Below are 13126 nucleotides of genomic sequence, written 5' to 3'. Positions count from 1 at the left end.
TTTGATGCTATTATAATAGCATCAAAAACAGTTGAATACTTAGGAAAATTTGAACAAGAGAATGGCAAAAATTACACTCCAAAAACTACAAATCATTATTGAAAGATTAAAAAGGCCTCAATAAATGGAGAGATATTCTATGTCATGCATCATATGACTGACTATTGTTAAAAATGGCAATATTCCCTAACTTGATCTATAACTTAATCCAATCCCTATCCGAGTCTGTCTAGCTGGCATCTTTGCAGAAATGGACAAATAATCCTAAAATTCATATAAAAATGCAAGGGATCCCAAATAGCCAAAGCAATCTTGAAAGAGAATAGCAAAGTTGTAGGATTTACACTTCCTAATTTCAAAACTTTATACAATGCTACAGTAACAAAATGGCATGGTACTAGCATAAGGATAGACATAGAAATCAATAGAATAGAGCTAAGAGTCAGGGAGTCTAAGAGTCAGACATAAATCCTCATATATACAGTAAGTTTTCAACAAAAGTAACAAGACCATCCAATGGGGAAAGACTCGTCTTTTCAACAGATGGCTTTGGGACAGCTGGATACATGCAAAATAATGTATTAGGGGGTTGGCGCTTGGGTGGCTCAGTCGTTAAACATCTGCCTTTGACTCAGGTCATGATCCCAGGGTCCTGGGATGGAGCCCCACATTGGGCTCTTTGCTCAGCAGGGAGCCTAATTCTCCCTCTCCACTCACCCTGCTTGTGTTCCCTCTCTGGTGTCTCTCTCTGTCAAATAAATAAATAAAATCTTAAAAAAAAAAAAAAAAAAAAGAATGTATTGGGACACTTGCCTCACACCATAGGTTTTATAAGATTTAAAGATTCTTTTAACTGTGGGACACAATACAGTGACATGTAGATAGATGAAAAGCAAAAGTCTTTGTTCCTTAGAACTCCAAATGAGAGAAAGCTGCTGTGTAGGCCACATGAGATCACACCTGGGGACAAAGTAACAGCAAACTGGAGCTGTAGGGGGCAGCTTAGTGGGGCAAATGGGGTGGGGTTAGTTAGTTTTCATAGGCTCCCTTTAGATTGGCTAATCTGAATAATTCTGTGGGCTCTGGAGCAGATCTACTGTACCTAGTTGTCTGGTATCTATCTCTGGGGAAATTAGATTGGGCACATAATGGCTCCAGAATGTGAGACTGATAAGGGAAATGGTTGAGATGTGGACTTTATTAGTTGCTGGAGAAGAACTGACTAGCCTTTAGCCAGGGCCTCAGAACTGGGTCAAGACAGCATTTCACAAAACCCCCAAAGTTGTATTACACCAAATATAAAAATTAGAATGGGTCAAAGACCTAAATGTAAGAGCTAAAACTATAAAACTCTTGGGGAAAAAACAGGCATAAGTTTTCATGACCTTGAATTGGTCAATGTTTTCTTAGATTTAACACCAAAAGCACATGTAATAACACGGGGCTTCATCAAAATTAAAAGGCTTTGCATAAAGACACACAGAATAGGGGAGAATATTTGCAAATCACATATCTGATAAGGCACTTAAATCCAGAGTGGTCTAAGAACTGTTACAGTTTGTTTTTATCCTTAATCTTCTGTCTGCTTGATGTATGAGATACTGAGAGCTAGGCATGTTTGGTTTGCTTTTTAGTTTTCTGTTAGGTACACGCAGAGTCAAGATTGTTTTGTCATCTTGGTGGATTGTTCATTTTATTTTTAGGTTGTATCTGTTCTTATTTATTCGGCATATTTCACTTTAAATTTTGAACACATGGTTAAACTATCTCCAAGTTTGCTGATACACGACCCATAGCTCCTACCTTAAATTGCATGGTTTCTGTCCTGGCCAGCCCCTGCCCTAAGACTTGGGTATGGCCAGGTCTATGTTAGGAATCTATCTGGTCATCCTCTACCCTAAACAAAGATACTCCTCTCAGGTGACATGGGTTATCTCCCAGACATTGAAGCAAGACCTCTCTTAAGACAAAGCCGATTTCTTTACTAGTACACATATATGTAAATTTTATAAGTTTATTTCAGGATTTGGAGGAACATGTGCCGAACTGAGGAGAATAATTCACTGTGGAGAAAAGTGAGAGTGGTGCTAGTTTAATTACTTTAAAATGAAAAGACTAACTCAGACTAACTTTGGGAAAACGGAAAGAGAAGTTACATTCAATTAAATGAAATTCATTATATCCAGATATGAAAAGATAAGCCATCAGGAGGAATTCCACTGTTCTGAAAAAGATGAGAGTAGACCAATTATTTCAAGATACATGAAGTAACCATGGTTATGGTCTGGGCCTGACTTTGATATAGCTATCAAGTTTAAAATGAAACATTGTCAGGAATATACAAATAATAGAATGTATACTATTTGAAGAAATCATTTACTTATAGTAATCTAGTATCCTCCTTGTCAGTTGTTTGTCAAGTTTTAGAATTTATTATATAATCCTTGACTCACTGAAAATCAGATTCTATAAATATGAACATTTGTTAAATCTACATGTTGGGTACATGGGTGTTATATTCTCTGCTTTTTTTATTTTTAGAATGCCATTAGGCTATTAAACTCCAGAATGATTTATGACTGCCTAGGAATAGAGGATTTTGTATACCTTCCCATCCATTTATTGGGTTCTCAGTCTAATAAGGATGACTTTCCAAGATAGAGGAGCATCACTCTTTCATCAAATATATAGAAACACATTTGCTTCTTTTCAAGACTGCCAATAATATGAAGAAAATAGAAATGATTTAGAAGAGTTATAAAATTATAAATGTTTAGATTTTTTAGAATCGGAAAAAAACATTTTGGTGGCAATTTCTTAGTAATTTACATGGAAATATGAAGTTTTAATCTCAGAGGTGGTTTGGCAGGTGGGAGGTTTGGGGATCCAGAGGAACACTCCTATCTTTTGAGTATGTACTATAACCTGAGTCATATACTGCTAAGATCTTTTTTCTTTTTAAAGATTTTATTTATTTATTTGACAGAGATCACAAGTGGGCAGAGAGGCAGGCGATGGGGGGGGGGGTGTTATGGAACAGGCTCTCTGCTCAGCAGGGCTTGATCCCAACACCCTGAAATCATGACCTGAGTGGAAGGCAGAGGCTTAACCCACTGGGACACCCAGGCACCTCCTGCTAAGATCTTCTTATCTGGTTTCTCATTTTAATCTCTTGCCCATTTATATAGGCCTCATCTCTCTATAATAAATGATTATAAATTAGGAACTCAGAGCTCTTAAGAAAAAGGAGTATGTGCAGTATCACCGATAGTACCACTAAGAGAAAATATCAAGTGTGACATACATTTTTTAGGTTATAAGGAGTAATGTTTACTAATGGTGAAAATTCTTAAGCACTGTGATTGCTCACCTATGAGAATTTGCCGACTTCTTTTCCCTCTCTGGAAGCAGTAAACTTATTTTTAGATGGTTTAAGAATGATTCTGCCTGAAGGCAGAGGAGATAGACCTCATGAGCTTACCAAGTTTCTTCTAAGTTTTAAGATCCTGTAATTCGTTATTTTTGTGATCTTAAACCTGTTTTTATTTATTTCTTTTTCTCCAGGTGGATGATATAAATGCAGCTGTGATGGATTTGAAAGAGAAGAAGATTCGTAGTCTAAGTGAAGAGGCCAAAATAGGAGCACATGGAAAGCCAGTGATTTTTCTCCATCCTAAAGACTGTGGTGGTGTTCTTGTGGAATTGGAGCAAGCTTGATTTATATTTGCAAGAAACTTTAAAAATCCCCACCAAAATATACTGAAAATCCCCAACAAATTATACTCCAGCATTAAATCCTTCACTCCTTCCATCACTTAAAAGTTCACAATTAAAGGGGCACCTGACTGACTCAGTCAGCAAGGTGTGTGACTCTTTATCTCAGGGTGGTGAGTTCAAGCCCATGTTAGGTGTGGAGATTACTTAAAAATAAAATCTTTTTTAAAAGTTCAAAATCAAAAATTAAATTACAGGGGTGCCTGGGTGGCTCAGTCGGTTAAGGGTCTGCCTTCAGCCCAGGTCATGATCCCGGGGTCCTGGGATCAGGCCCCAGATGATGCTCCCTGCTCAGTGGGGAGTTTGTTTCTCTCTCTCTCTCTCTGCCCCTCCACCCACTTGTGCTCTCTCTCTCAAATAAATGGATAAAATCTTTAAAAAAAAAAAAAAGCAACCTAAATTACAGAAAGAGATTTTTAAAATTGTATATATATATATAATATTTATCAATATATATAATTGACATATTTGTTAATTACTTTGGTTTTTTTTCTGATTTGGAGGAATCCTTGATTAATAAATACTTAGGGAATATTGTTAAAATCATATTCATAGAAATAAACTATTCTTGTCCAAAATGGGGTAATTGACTGCAGTATGTTTCTGTGTGAGAGTGTGAGTATGTATCTACATGTTTGCACGCGTGTGTGTGTGAGTTGGGATGGAGCTATGAAAGGGTGCCTGGCAGTTGCATAGCTACATATTTGGGACAAAGTGCTTTCTGAGGATGTTATGGAGAGTTTTTTACACCAAGGTTAAAGAGTTTCAACCTCAAAAGTTTTTGCTCTTCTAGAACAATTCTTGTTCACCAATTCCATGTGGGCAGGTATTTTGAGTGCTAATGCTAGATATAGGAATAAGAAGTTTTGTGGAAAACTTCATTCATGATCTAGTGAGTGCATGGGTAGATGTTTTTTTATTCTTTATTTAAATTCAGTTTAGTTAACATATACCGTATTATTAGTTTCAAGGGTAAAATTTAGTAATTCATCAGTTGCATATAACACCAGTAGCCATTACATAAAGTGCCCTCATTAATGCCCATCAACCAATTATCCCTTGCCCCCACCCACATTCCCTCCAGCAACACTGTTTGTTTCCTAGAGTTTAGTGTCTCTTATCATTTGCTTCCCTATTTTCATCTTATTTTAGTTTTTCTTCACTTACCCTATTCTCATCTTTTTTGTTTCTTAAATCCCACATATGAGTGAAATTATGTGGTATTTGTCTTTCTCTGACTGACTTATTTCAGTTAGCATAATATCCTCTAGTCCCATCCATGTCACTGCAAATGGCAAGATTTCATTCTTTTTGATGGCTGAGTAATATTCCATTGTAGATACACACCACATCTTTATCTGTTCATTTGTTGATGGACACTTGGGCTCTTGTTGATGGACATTTGGGCTCTTTCTGTAGTTTGGCTATTACGGATATTGCTGCTGTAAACATTGGGGTGCAGATGCCCCTTCAGATCACTATGTGTGTGTCCTTTGGGTAAATACCTACTAGTGCAATTGCTGGGTTGTAGGGTATCTCTATTTTTAACTTTTTGAGGAAACTCCATAGTGGCTGTACCTGCTTGCATTCCCACCAGCAGAGTAAGAGGGTTCTTCTTTCTTAACATCCTTGCCAACATCTGTTGTTTCCTGAGTTCTTAATTTTAGCCATTTTGACCAGTGTAAGGTGGTATCTTACCATGGTTTTGAGTTGTATATCCCTGATGCTGGATGATGTTGAGCATTTTTTCATGTGTCTGTTGGCCATTTGTATGTCTTCTTTGGAGAAATGTCTGTTCCTTTCTTCTGCCCATTTCCTGATTGGATTATTTGTTTTTTGGCTGTTGACTTTGATAAGTTTTCTTAATAGATTTTGGATATTAACCCTTTATCAGGTAAGTTATTTGCAAGTATCTTCTCCCATTTGTAGGTTGCCTCTTAGTATTATTGATTGTTTATTGATTTATTGATTGTTTCCTTCACTGTGCAGAAGTTTTTTATCTTGAAGTCCCAATAGTTAATTTTTGCTTTTGTTTCCCTTGCATCAGGAGACATATCTAGTAAGAAGTTGCTACAGCCAAGGTCAAAGAGGTTGCTGCCTGTGTTCACCTCTAGGGTTTTGATGGTTTCCTGTCTCACATTTAGGTCTTTAGTCCATTTTGAATTTATTTTGTGTGTGGTGTAAGAAAGTGGTCCAGTTTAATTTTTCTGCATGTGGCTGACAACACCATTTGTTGAAGAGACTATCTTTTTTCCCTTGGATATTCTTTCTTGCTTTGTTGAAAATGAGTTGACGATAAAGTTGAGGGTGCATTTCTGAGTTCTCTGTTCTGTTCCAATGATCTATGTGTCTGTTTTTGTGCTAGTACCATACTGTCTTGATGAATACAGCTTTGTAATACAGCATGAAGTCCAGAATCATGATGCTTCCAGCTTTGGTTTACTTTTTCAACATTCCTATGATTATTTAGGGTCTTTTCTGGTTTCATACAAATTTTAGGATTGTTTGTTAAGGTTCTGTGAAAAATGTTGATGGTATTTTGATAGGGATTGCATTAAATATACAGATTGCTTTGGATAGTGTAGACATGTTAACAATGTTTGTTCTTCCAGTCCATGAGCATGGAATGTCTTCCCGTTTCTTTTTGTCCTCTTCAGTGTCTTTCATAAGTGTGCTATAGTTTTTGGAGTTATAGATCCTTTACCTCTTTGGTGAGGTTTACTCCTAGGTATCTTACAGTTTTTGATGCAATTGTAAATGGGATTGTTTCCTTGATTTCTCTTCTGCCTTATTGTTGGTGTATAGAAATGCAGCAGATCTTTGTACGTTGATTTTATATCCTGCAACTTTGCTGAATTCCTGTATGAGCTCTAGCAATTTTGGTGTGGAGTCTTTTAGGTTTTCTATTTAGAGTATCATGTCATCTTGCAAATAGTGAGAGTTTGACTTCTTTGCTGATTTGGATTTCTTTTATATCTTGTTGTCGTCTAACTGCTGAGGCCAGGACTTCCAGTACTATGTTGAACAGCAGTGGTGAGAGTAGAGATCCCTGTCCTGTTCCTGACCTTAGAGGAAAACCTCTCAGTTTTTCCCCACTGAGGAAGATATTTGCTGTGGGTTTTTTATATATGCCTTTTGTGATATTGAGGTATGTTCCCTCTATCCCTATATAGCAGAGAGTTTTTATCAAGAAAGGACACAGTAGGGGCTCCTGGGTGGCTCAGTTGTTAAGCATCTGCCTTCAGCTCAAGTCATGATCCTGGGGTCCTGGGATTGAGCCCTGTGTCAGGCTCCCTGCTCAGCTGGGCGTCTGCTTCTTCCTGTCCTTCTGCCCCTCCCCTCCACTTGTGCTCTCTCTTGTGCACTTGTGCTCTGTCTCAAATAAATAAATACTTTTTTTAAAAAAGGGAAGGATAAAAAGAAGGGAAGAATGCTGTATTTTGTTAAATGCTGTTTCTATACCTATTGAGAGGATTGTATGGTTCTAGTCCTTTCTTTTATTAATGTGATGTATCACATTGATTGATCTGTGGTTGTTGAACCACCTTTGCAGCCAAGGAATAAATCCTACTTGGTCATGGTGAATAAACATTTTAATATACTTTTGGATCCTAATAGCTAGTATCTTATTGAGAATTTTTCCATCCATGTTCACAAGGGATATTGGTCGGCAATTCTCCTTTTTAGTTGGATCTTTGTCTGGTTTTGGGTTCAAGGTAATTTTGGCCTCATAGAATGAATTTTGGAAGTATCCCTTCCATTTTTATTTTTTGGAACAGTTTCAGAAGAATATATATTCATTCTTCTTTAAATGTTTGGTAGAATTCCCCTGGGAAGCCATCCTGCCCTGGAATCTTGTTTGTTGGGAGATTTTTTTTATTACTGCTTCAATTTCCTTCCTGGTTATAGTTCTGTTCAGGTCTTCCATTTCTTCCTGTTTCAATTTGGGTAGTTTATGTGTTTCTAGGAATGCACCCATTTCTTCCAGATTGCTTAATTTATTGGCATATAATTGCTTATAATATTCTCTTATAATTGTATTTCTTTTTTTGTTGTTTTTTCTTTTTATTTAAAAAAAAAGATTTTATTTATTTATTTGACAGACAGAGACCACAAGTAGGCAGAGAGGCAGGTAGAGAGAGAGGGGGGAAGCAGGCTCCCTACTGAGCAGAGAGCCCGATGTGGGTCTCAATCCCACGACCCTGAGATCATGACCTGAGCCGAAGGCAGAGGCTTTAACCCATTGAGCCACCCAGGCACCCCATTATAATTGTATTTCTTCAGTGTTAGTTGTGGTCTCTCCTCTTCATGATTTCATTTATTGAGGCCCTTTCTCTTTTCTTTTTGGTAAGTCTGGCTAGGGGGGTTTATAGATCTTATTAATTCTTTTGAAGAAACAGCTTCTAGTTTCATTGATCTGTTCTACTGGTTTTTAAAATTTCTGTATCATTATATTTCTGCTCTAATCTTTATTATTTCTCTTCTGCTGGATTTAGGCTTTATTTGCTCTTCTTTTTCCAGCTCCTTTAGGTATAAAGTTTGGTTGTGTATTTGAGACTTTTCTTGTTTCTTAAGAAGGGACTTTATTGCAATATACTTCCCTCCTAGGACTGCCTTTGCTGCATACCAGAGTTTCTGAACGGTCATGTTTTCATTTTCATTTGCTTCCATGTTTTTTTTTTTTAAATTCTTCCTTAATTTCCTGGTTGATCCATTCATTCTTTAGTAGGATGCCCTTTAACTGCCATGTATTTGTGGTCCTTCCAATTTTTCCTTGTAGTTGACTTCAAGTTTTAAAGCATTGTGGTCTGTAAATATGCAGGGGATAATCTCATTCTTTTGGTACTAGTTGAGACCAGATTTGTGACCCAGTATGTGCTCTATTCTGGAGAATGTTCCATATGTACTCCAGAAAATGTGTATTCTGCTGGTTTAGAATGAAATGCTCTGAATATACCTGTCAAGTCCATCTGATCCAGTGTGTCATTTAAAGTCCTTGTTTCCTTCTGCTTAGATGATCTGTCCATTGCTGTTAAAGTCCCCTACTATTATTATTATTCATGAGATTTAAATTTTGTTATTAATTGGTTTATTTATTCAGCTGCTCCCAAATTAGGGACATAAATATTTACAATTGCAAGATCTTCTTGTTGGACCGACCCTTTTATTATGATATAGTGTCCCTTCTTCATCTCTTATTACAGTCTTTGGTTTAAAATCTAGTTTGTCTGATATAAGGATTGATTCTCCAGGTTTCTTTCAATGTCCATTGGCATGATAATGGTTCTCCATCCCTCACTTTCAATCTAAAGGTGTCTTTATGTCTAAAATGTGTCTCTTGTAAAATTGATGGGTCTTGTTTTCTTATTCTTTCTGTCTATTATTTGGAGCTTTTAGTACATTTACATTCAGAGTAATTATTAAAAGATATTAATTTCATGCCATTGTATTACCTGTAAAGTTATTGTCCCTATAGATTATCCCTGTTCCTTTCTGGCTTTGTTACTTTTCAGCTCTCTCTTCACTCAAAGGGTCCCCTTTAATATTTCTTGCATGGCTGGTTTAGTATTTACAAATTCCTTTAGTTTGTGATTGTCCTGGAAACTTTATCCCTCCTTCTATTCTGAATGACAGCCTTGCTGGAAAAAGTATTCTTGGCTGCATATCTTTTCCATTTATCATGCTGAATATATCATACCAGTCCTTTTTGGACTCCAAGGTCTCTGTGGACAGGTCTGCTGACAGACTTGTGTTCTACCTTTGTAGGTAAAGGACCTCTTATCCCAAGCTGCTTTCAGGATTTTCTTTGTATCTTTGAAATTTGCAAGCTTCACTATTTTTTTTAATTTTTTATTTTTTATAAACATATATTTTCTATCCCCAGGGGTACAGGTCTGTGAATCACCAGGTTTACACACTTCACAGTACTCACCAAAGCACATACCCTCCCCAATGTCCATAACCCCACCCCCATTCTCCCAACCCCCCTCCCCCAGCAACCCTCAGTTTGTTTTGTGAGATTAAGAGTCACTTATTGTTTGTCTCCCTCCCAATTCCATCTTGTTTCATTTATTCTTCTCCTACCCACTTAAGCCCCCATGTTGCATCACCACTTCCTCATATCAGGGAGATCAAAGAAATTGAAGAAGACACAAAGAAATGGAAAAATGTTCCATGCTCCTGGATTGGAAGAATAAATATTGTGAAAATGTCTATGCTACCTAAAGCAATCTACACATTTAATGCAATTCCTATCAAAGTACCATCCATCTTTTTCAAAGAAATGGAACAAATAATCCTAAAATTTATATGGAACCAGAAAAGACCTCAAATAGCCAAAGGAATATTGAAAAAGAAAGCCAAAGTTGGTGGAATCACAATTCCGGACTTCAAGCTCTATTACAAAGCTGTCATCATCAAGACAGCATGGTACTGGCACAAAAACAGACACATAGATCAATGGAACAGAATAGAGAGCCCAGAAATAGACCCTCAACTCTATGGTCAACTAATCTTCGACAAAGCAGGAAGGAATGTCCAATGGAAAAAAGACAGCCTCTTCAATAAATGGTGTTGGGAAAATTGGACAGCCACATGCAGAAAAATGAAATTGGACCATTTCCTTACACCACACACGAAAATAGACTCAAAATGGATGAAGGACCTCAATGTGTGAAAGGAATCCATCAAAATCCTTGAGGAGAACACAGGCAGCAACCTCTTCGACCTCAGCCGCAGCAACATCTTCCTAGGAACATCGCCAAAGGCAAGGGAAGCAAGGGCAAAAATGAACTATTGGGATTTCATCAAGATCAAAAGCTTTTGCACAGCAAAGGAAACAGTTAACAAAATCAAAAGACAACTGACAGAATGGGAGAAGATATTTGCAAACGACATATCAGATAAAGGACTAGTGTCCAAAATCTATAAAGAACTTAGCAAACTCAACACCCAAAGAACAAATAATCCAATCAAGAAATGGGCAGAGGACATGAACAGACATTTCTGCAAAGAAGACATCCAGATGGCCAACAGACACATGAAAAGGTGCTCCATATCACTCGGCATCAGGGAAATACCAATCAAAACCACAATGAGATATCACCTCACACCAGTCAGAATGGCTGAAATCAACAAGTCAGGAAATGACAGATGCTGGAGAGGATGCGGAGAAAGGGGAACCCTCCTACACTGTTGGTGGGAATGCAAGCTGGTGCAGCCACTCTGGAAAACAGCATGGAGGTTCCTCAAAATGTTGAAAATAGAACTACCCTATGACCCAGCAATTGCACTACTGGGTATTTACCCTAAAGATACAAACGTAGTGATCAAAGGGGCACGCGCACCCGAATGTTTATAGCAGCAATGTCCACAATAGCCAAACTATGGAAAGAACCTAGATGTCCATCAACAGATGAATGGATCAAGAAGATGTGGTATATATACACAATGGTATATATACACAATATATACACTATGCAGCCATCAAAAGAAATGAAATCTTGCCATTTGCGACAATGTGGATGGAACTAGAGCGTATCATGCTTAGCGAAATAAGCAGAGAAAGACAACTAGCAAGCAGTCACTATTATATGTTAAGGTGTTGACCTTGAGAGGAGTTCTCTGTGCCTCCTGGACTTGAATGCCTGTTTCCTTCCCCAGACTAGGGAAGTTATCAGCTATAATTTGTTCAAGTAGACCTTCTGTCCCTGTCTCCCTCTCCTCATATTTTGGGACTTCTAATATCTGGATATTATTTCACTTTATGCAATCTGAGTTCTCTAAGTCTCCCTTCATGATCCAGTAGTTTCTCTCTTCCTTTTGCTTCCTTATTTTCCATCATTTTATCCTTATCACTGACTCTTCTGCTTCATTTATCCTCACTTTTGAAGCCTCCATTTGGGACTGCATCTCGGTAATCGCATTTTTAATTTCAGCCTAACTAGGTTTTAGTTCTTTTATTTCTACACTAAGGGATTCTCTAGTGCCTTCTATGCTTTTTTCAACCCCAGCTAGTATCTTTATAATCATTTTAAATTCTAGTTCAGACATCTTACATCTATATTGATTATATCTGTGGCAGTGAGTACTACCTCCTGTTCTTTTCTTTTGGGGTGGATTTCTCTGTCTCATCATTTTGTACAGAAAAGAATAGAAGAGAGAAAGAGAAAGAGAAAATACAGCAATAACTACAGTGATACAGAAACAAAACAAAGCAAACCAGAAAAAAAAAAAAAAAAAGCAAAAGCAAAACAAGGAAGAGAAGAAACAAAACAGAACAAAACAAAAAACTAGATCCTGGGTGTGTTTTGTTCTGCTTGTTAAAAGAAACTGGATCCCAAAATAAGAAAGAAATACACACACACACACACACACACACACACACACACATATATATATATAATCAAACATTTTAAAAAAAAGATAAAATACAATGAAATAAATATAAATAAATAAATAAATAAATACAATGAAATAAATAAAAAAAATACAATGAGGGGCGCCTGGGTGGCTCAGTGGGTTAGGCCCCTGCCTTTGGCTTAGGTTATGATCTTAACATCCTGGGATCAAGCCCAGCATCAGGCTCTCTGCTCAGTGGGGAGCCTGCTTCCCTCTCTCTCTGCCTGCCTCTCTGCCTACTTGTGATCTCTCTGTCAAATAAATAAAATCTTAAAAAAAAAATACAATGAAAGGAAAAAATAAACTATATATATATATATACATATATATGTATATATATATATAATGTATATAAAAATAAAAATTAAAAAGAATTGAAAAAATAAGAAAATAACTGAAAAAATAATACTGAAAGACTTAAGAATAAAAAACCCCATGGGTGCTATATGCTGTTGTCCCCAAGAGCTTCAGCTTTGCATCTCTCTACGTTCAGTATACTTGGTGCAGGCCAGTTGTTTCTGCTGGTCTTCTGGGGGAGGGACCTATTGTGCTGATACTCAGGTACCCTGCCCTGGTGGAATTGCTCCTCTCTTGCCAGGGGTCCGAGCTCAGTGTAAGCAGCTCTGGATTCTACTATGTGGTGCTGTTTTGCTCCCTGAAGGCTTTCAGAACCAATGGGTGGGATAAAAATGGTGATGCCCCCCTCTCTAGCCCTGGAGCCAAAAGTTTATGGCTTCTACTCTTCAGAAAAGCAGTCAATCACTCTTGCTTCCCTCATTTCCATCTGAACTCTGTGTTCACCTGGACTGTGACCAAGCATTTTTTTATCTTGAGCACAAGACTGAGTTTCAAAAACCAAAGTTTATAGTCTCCTTTGGCCTGATCCCGAGGTATTCCTTCTGGGGGAATGGTGGTCTCACCATGCTTCTGTCATTTGCTGGGCCCTGGCCAG

General features: G+C 37.5%; 1 protein-coding gene across 1 annotated transcript in view; it reads left to right on the top strand.

Moving 5' to 3' along the window:
- MCEE (methylmalonyl-CoA epimerase) overlaps window positions 1-4356 on the top strand; it is a 28812-nt gene extending 24456 nt beyond the window's left edge. Inside the window, exon 3 of the mRNA XM_059180202.1 lies at window positions 3565-4356. Within this exon, the coding sequence (XP_059036185.1) occupies window positions 3565-3717 (153 nt within the window). The 3' untranslated portion in view covers window positions 3718-4356. The remainder of the gene's footprint in view (window positions 1-3564) is intronic.
- The last annotated feature ends 8770 nt before the right edge of the window (window positions 4357-13126 follow it).

The sequence above is a fragment of the Mustela lutreola genome, chromosome 7, assembly GCF_030435805.1.
Source record: "Mustela lutreola isolate mMusLut2 chromosome 7, mMusLut2.pri, whole genome shotgun sequence".
In the NCBI taxonomy this organism is placed as follows: domain Eukaryota; kingdom Metazoa; phylum Chordata; class Mammalia; order Carnivora; family Mustelidae; genus Mustela; species Mustela lutreola.
Note: the sequence above shows the minus strand (reverse complement) of the source record. Positions and strands in the feature narration are given on the sequence as shown.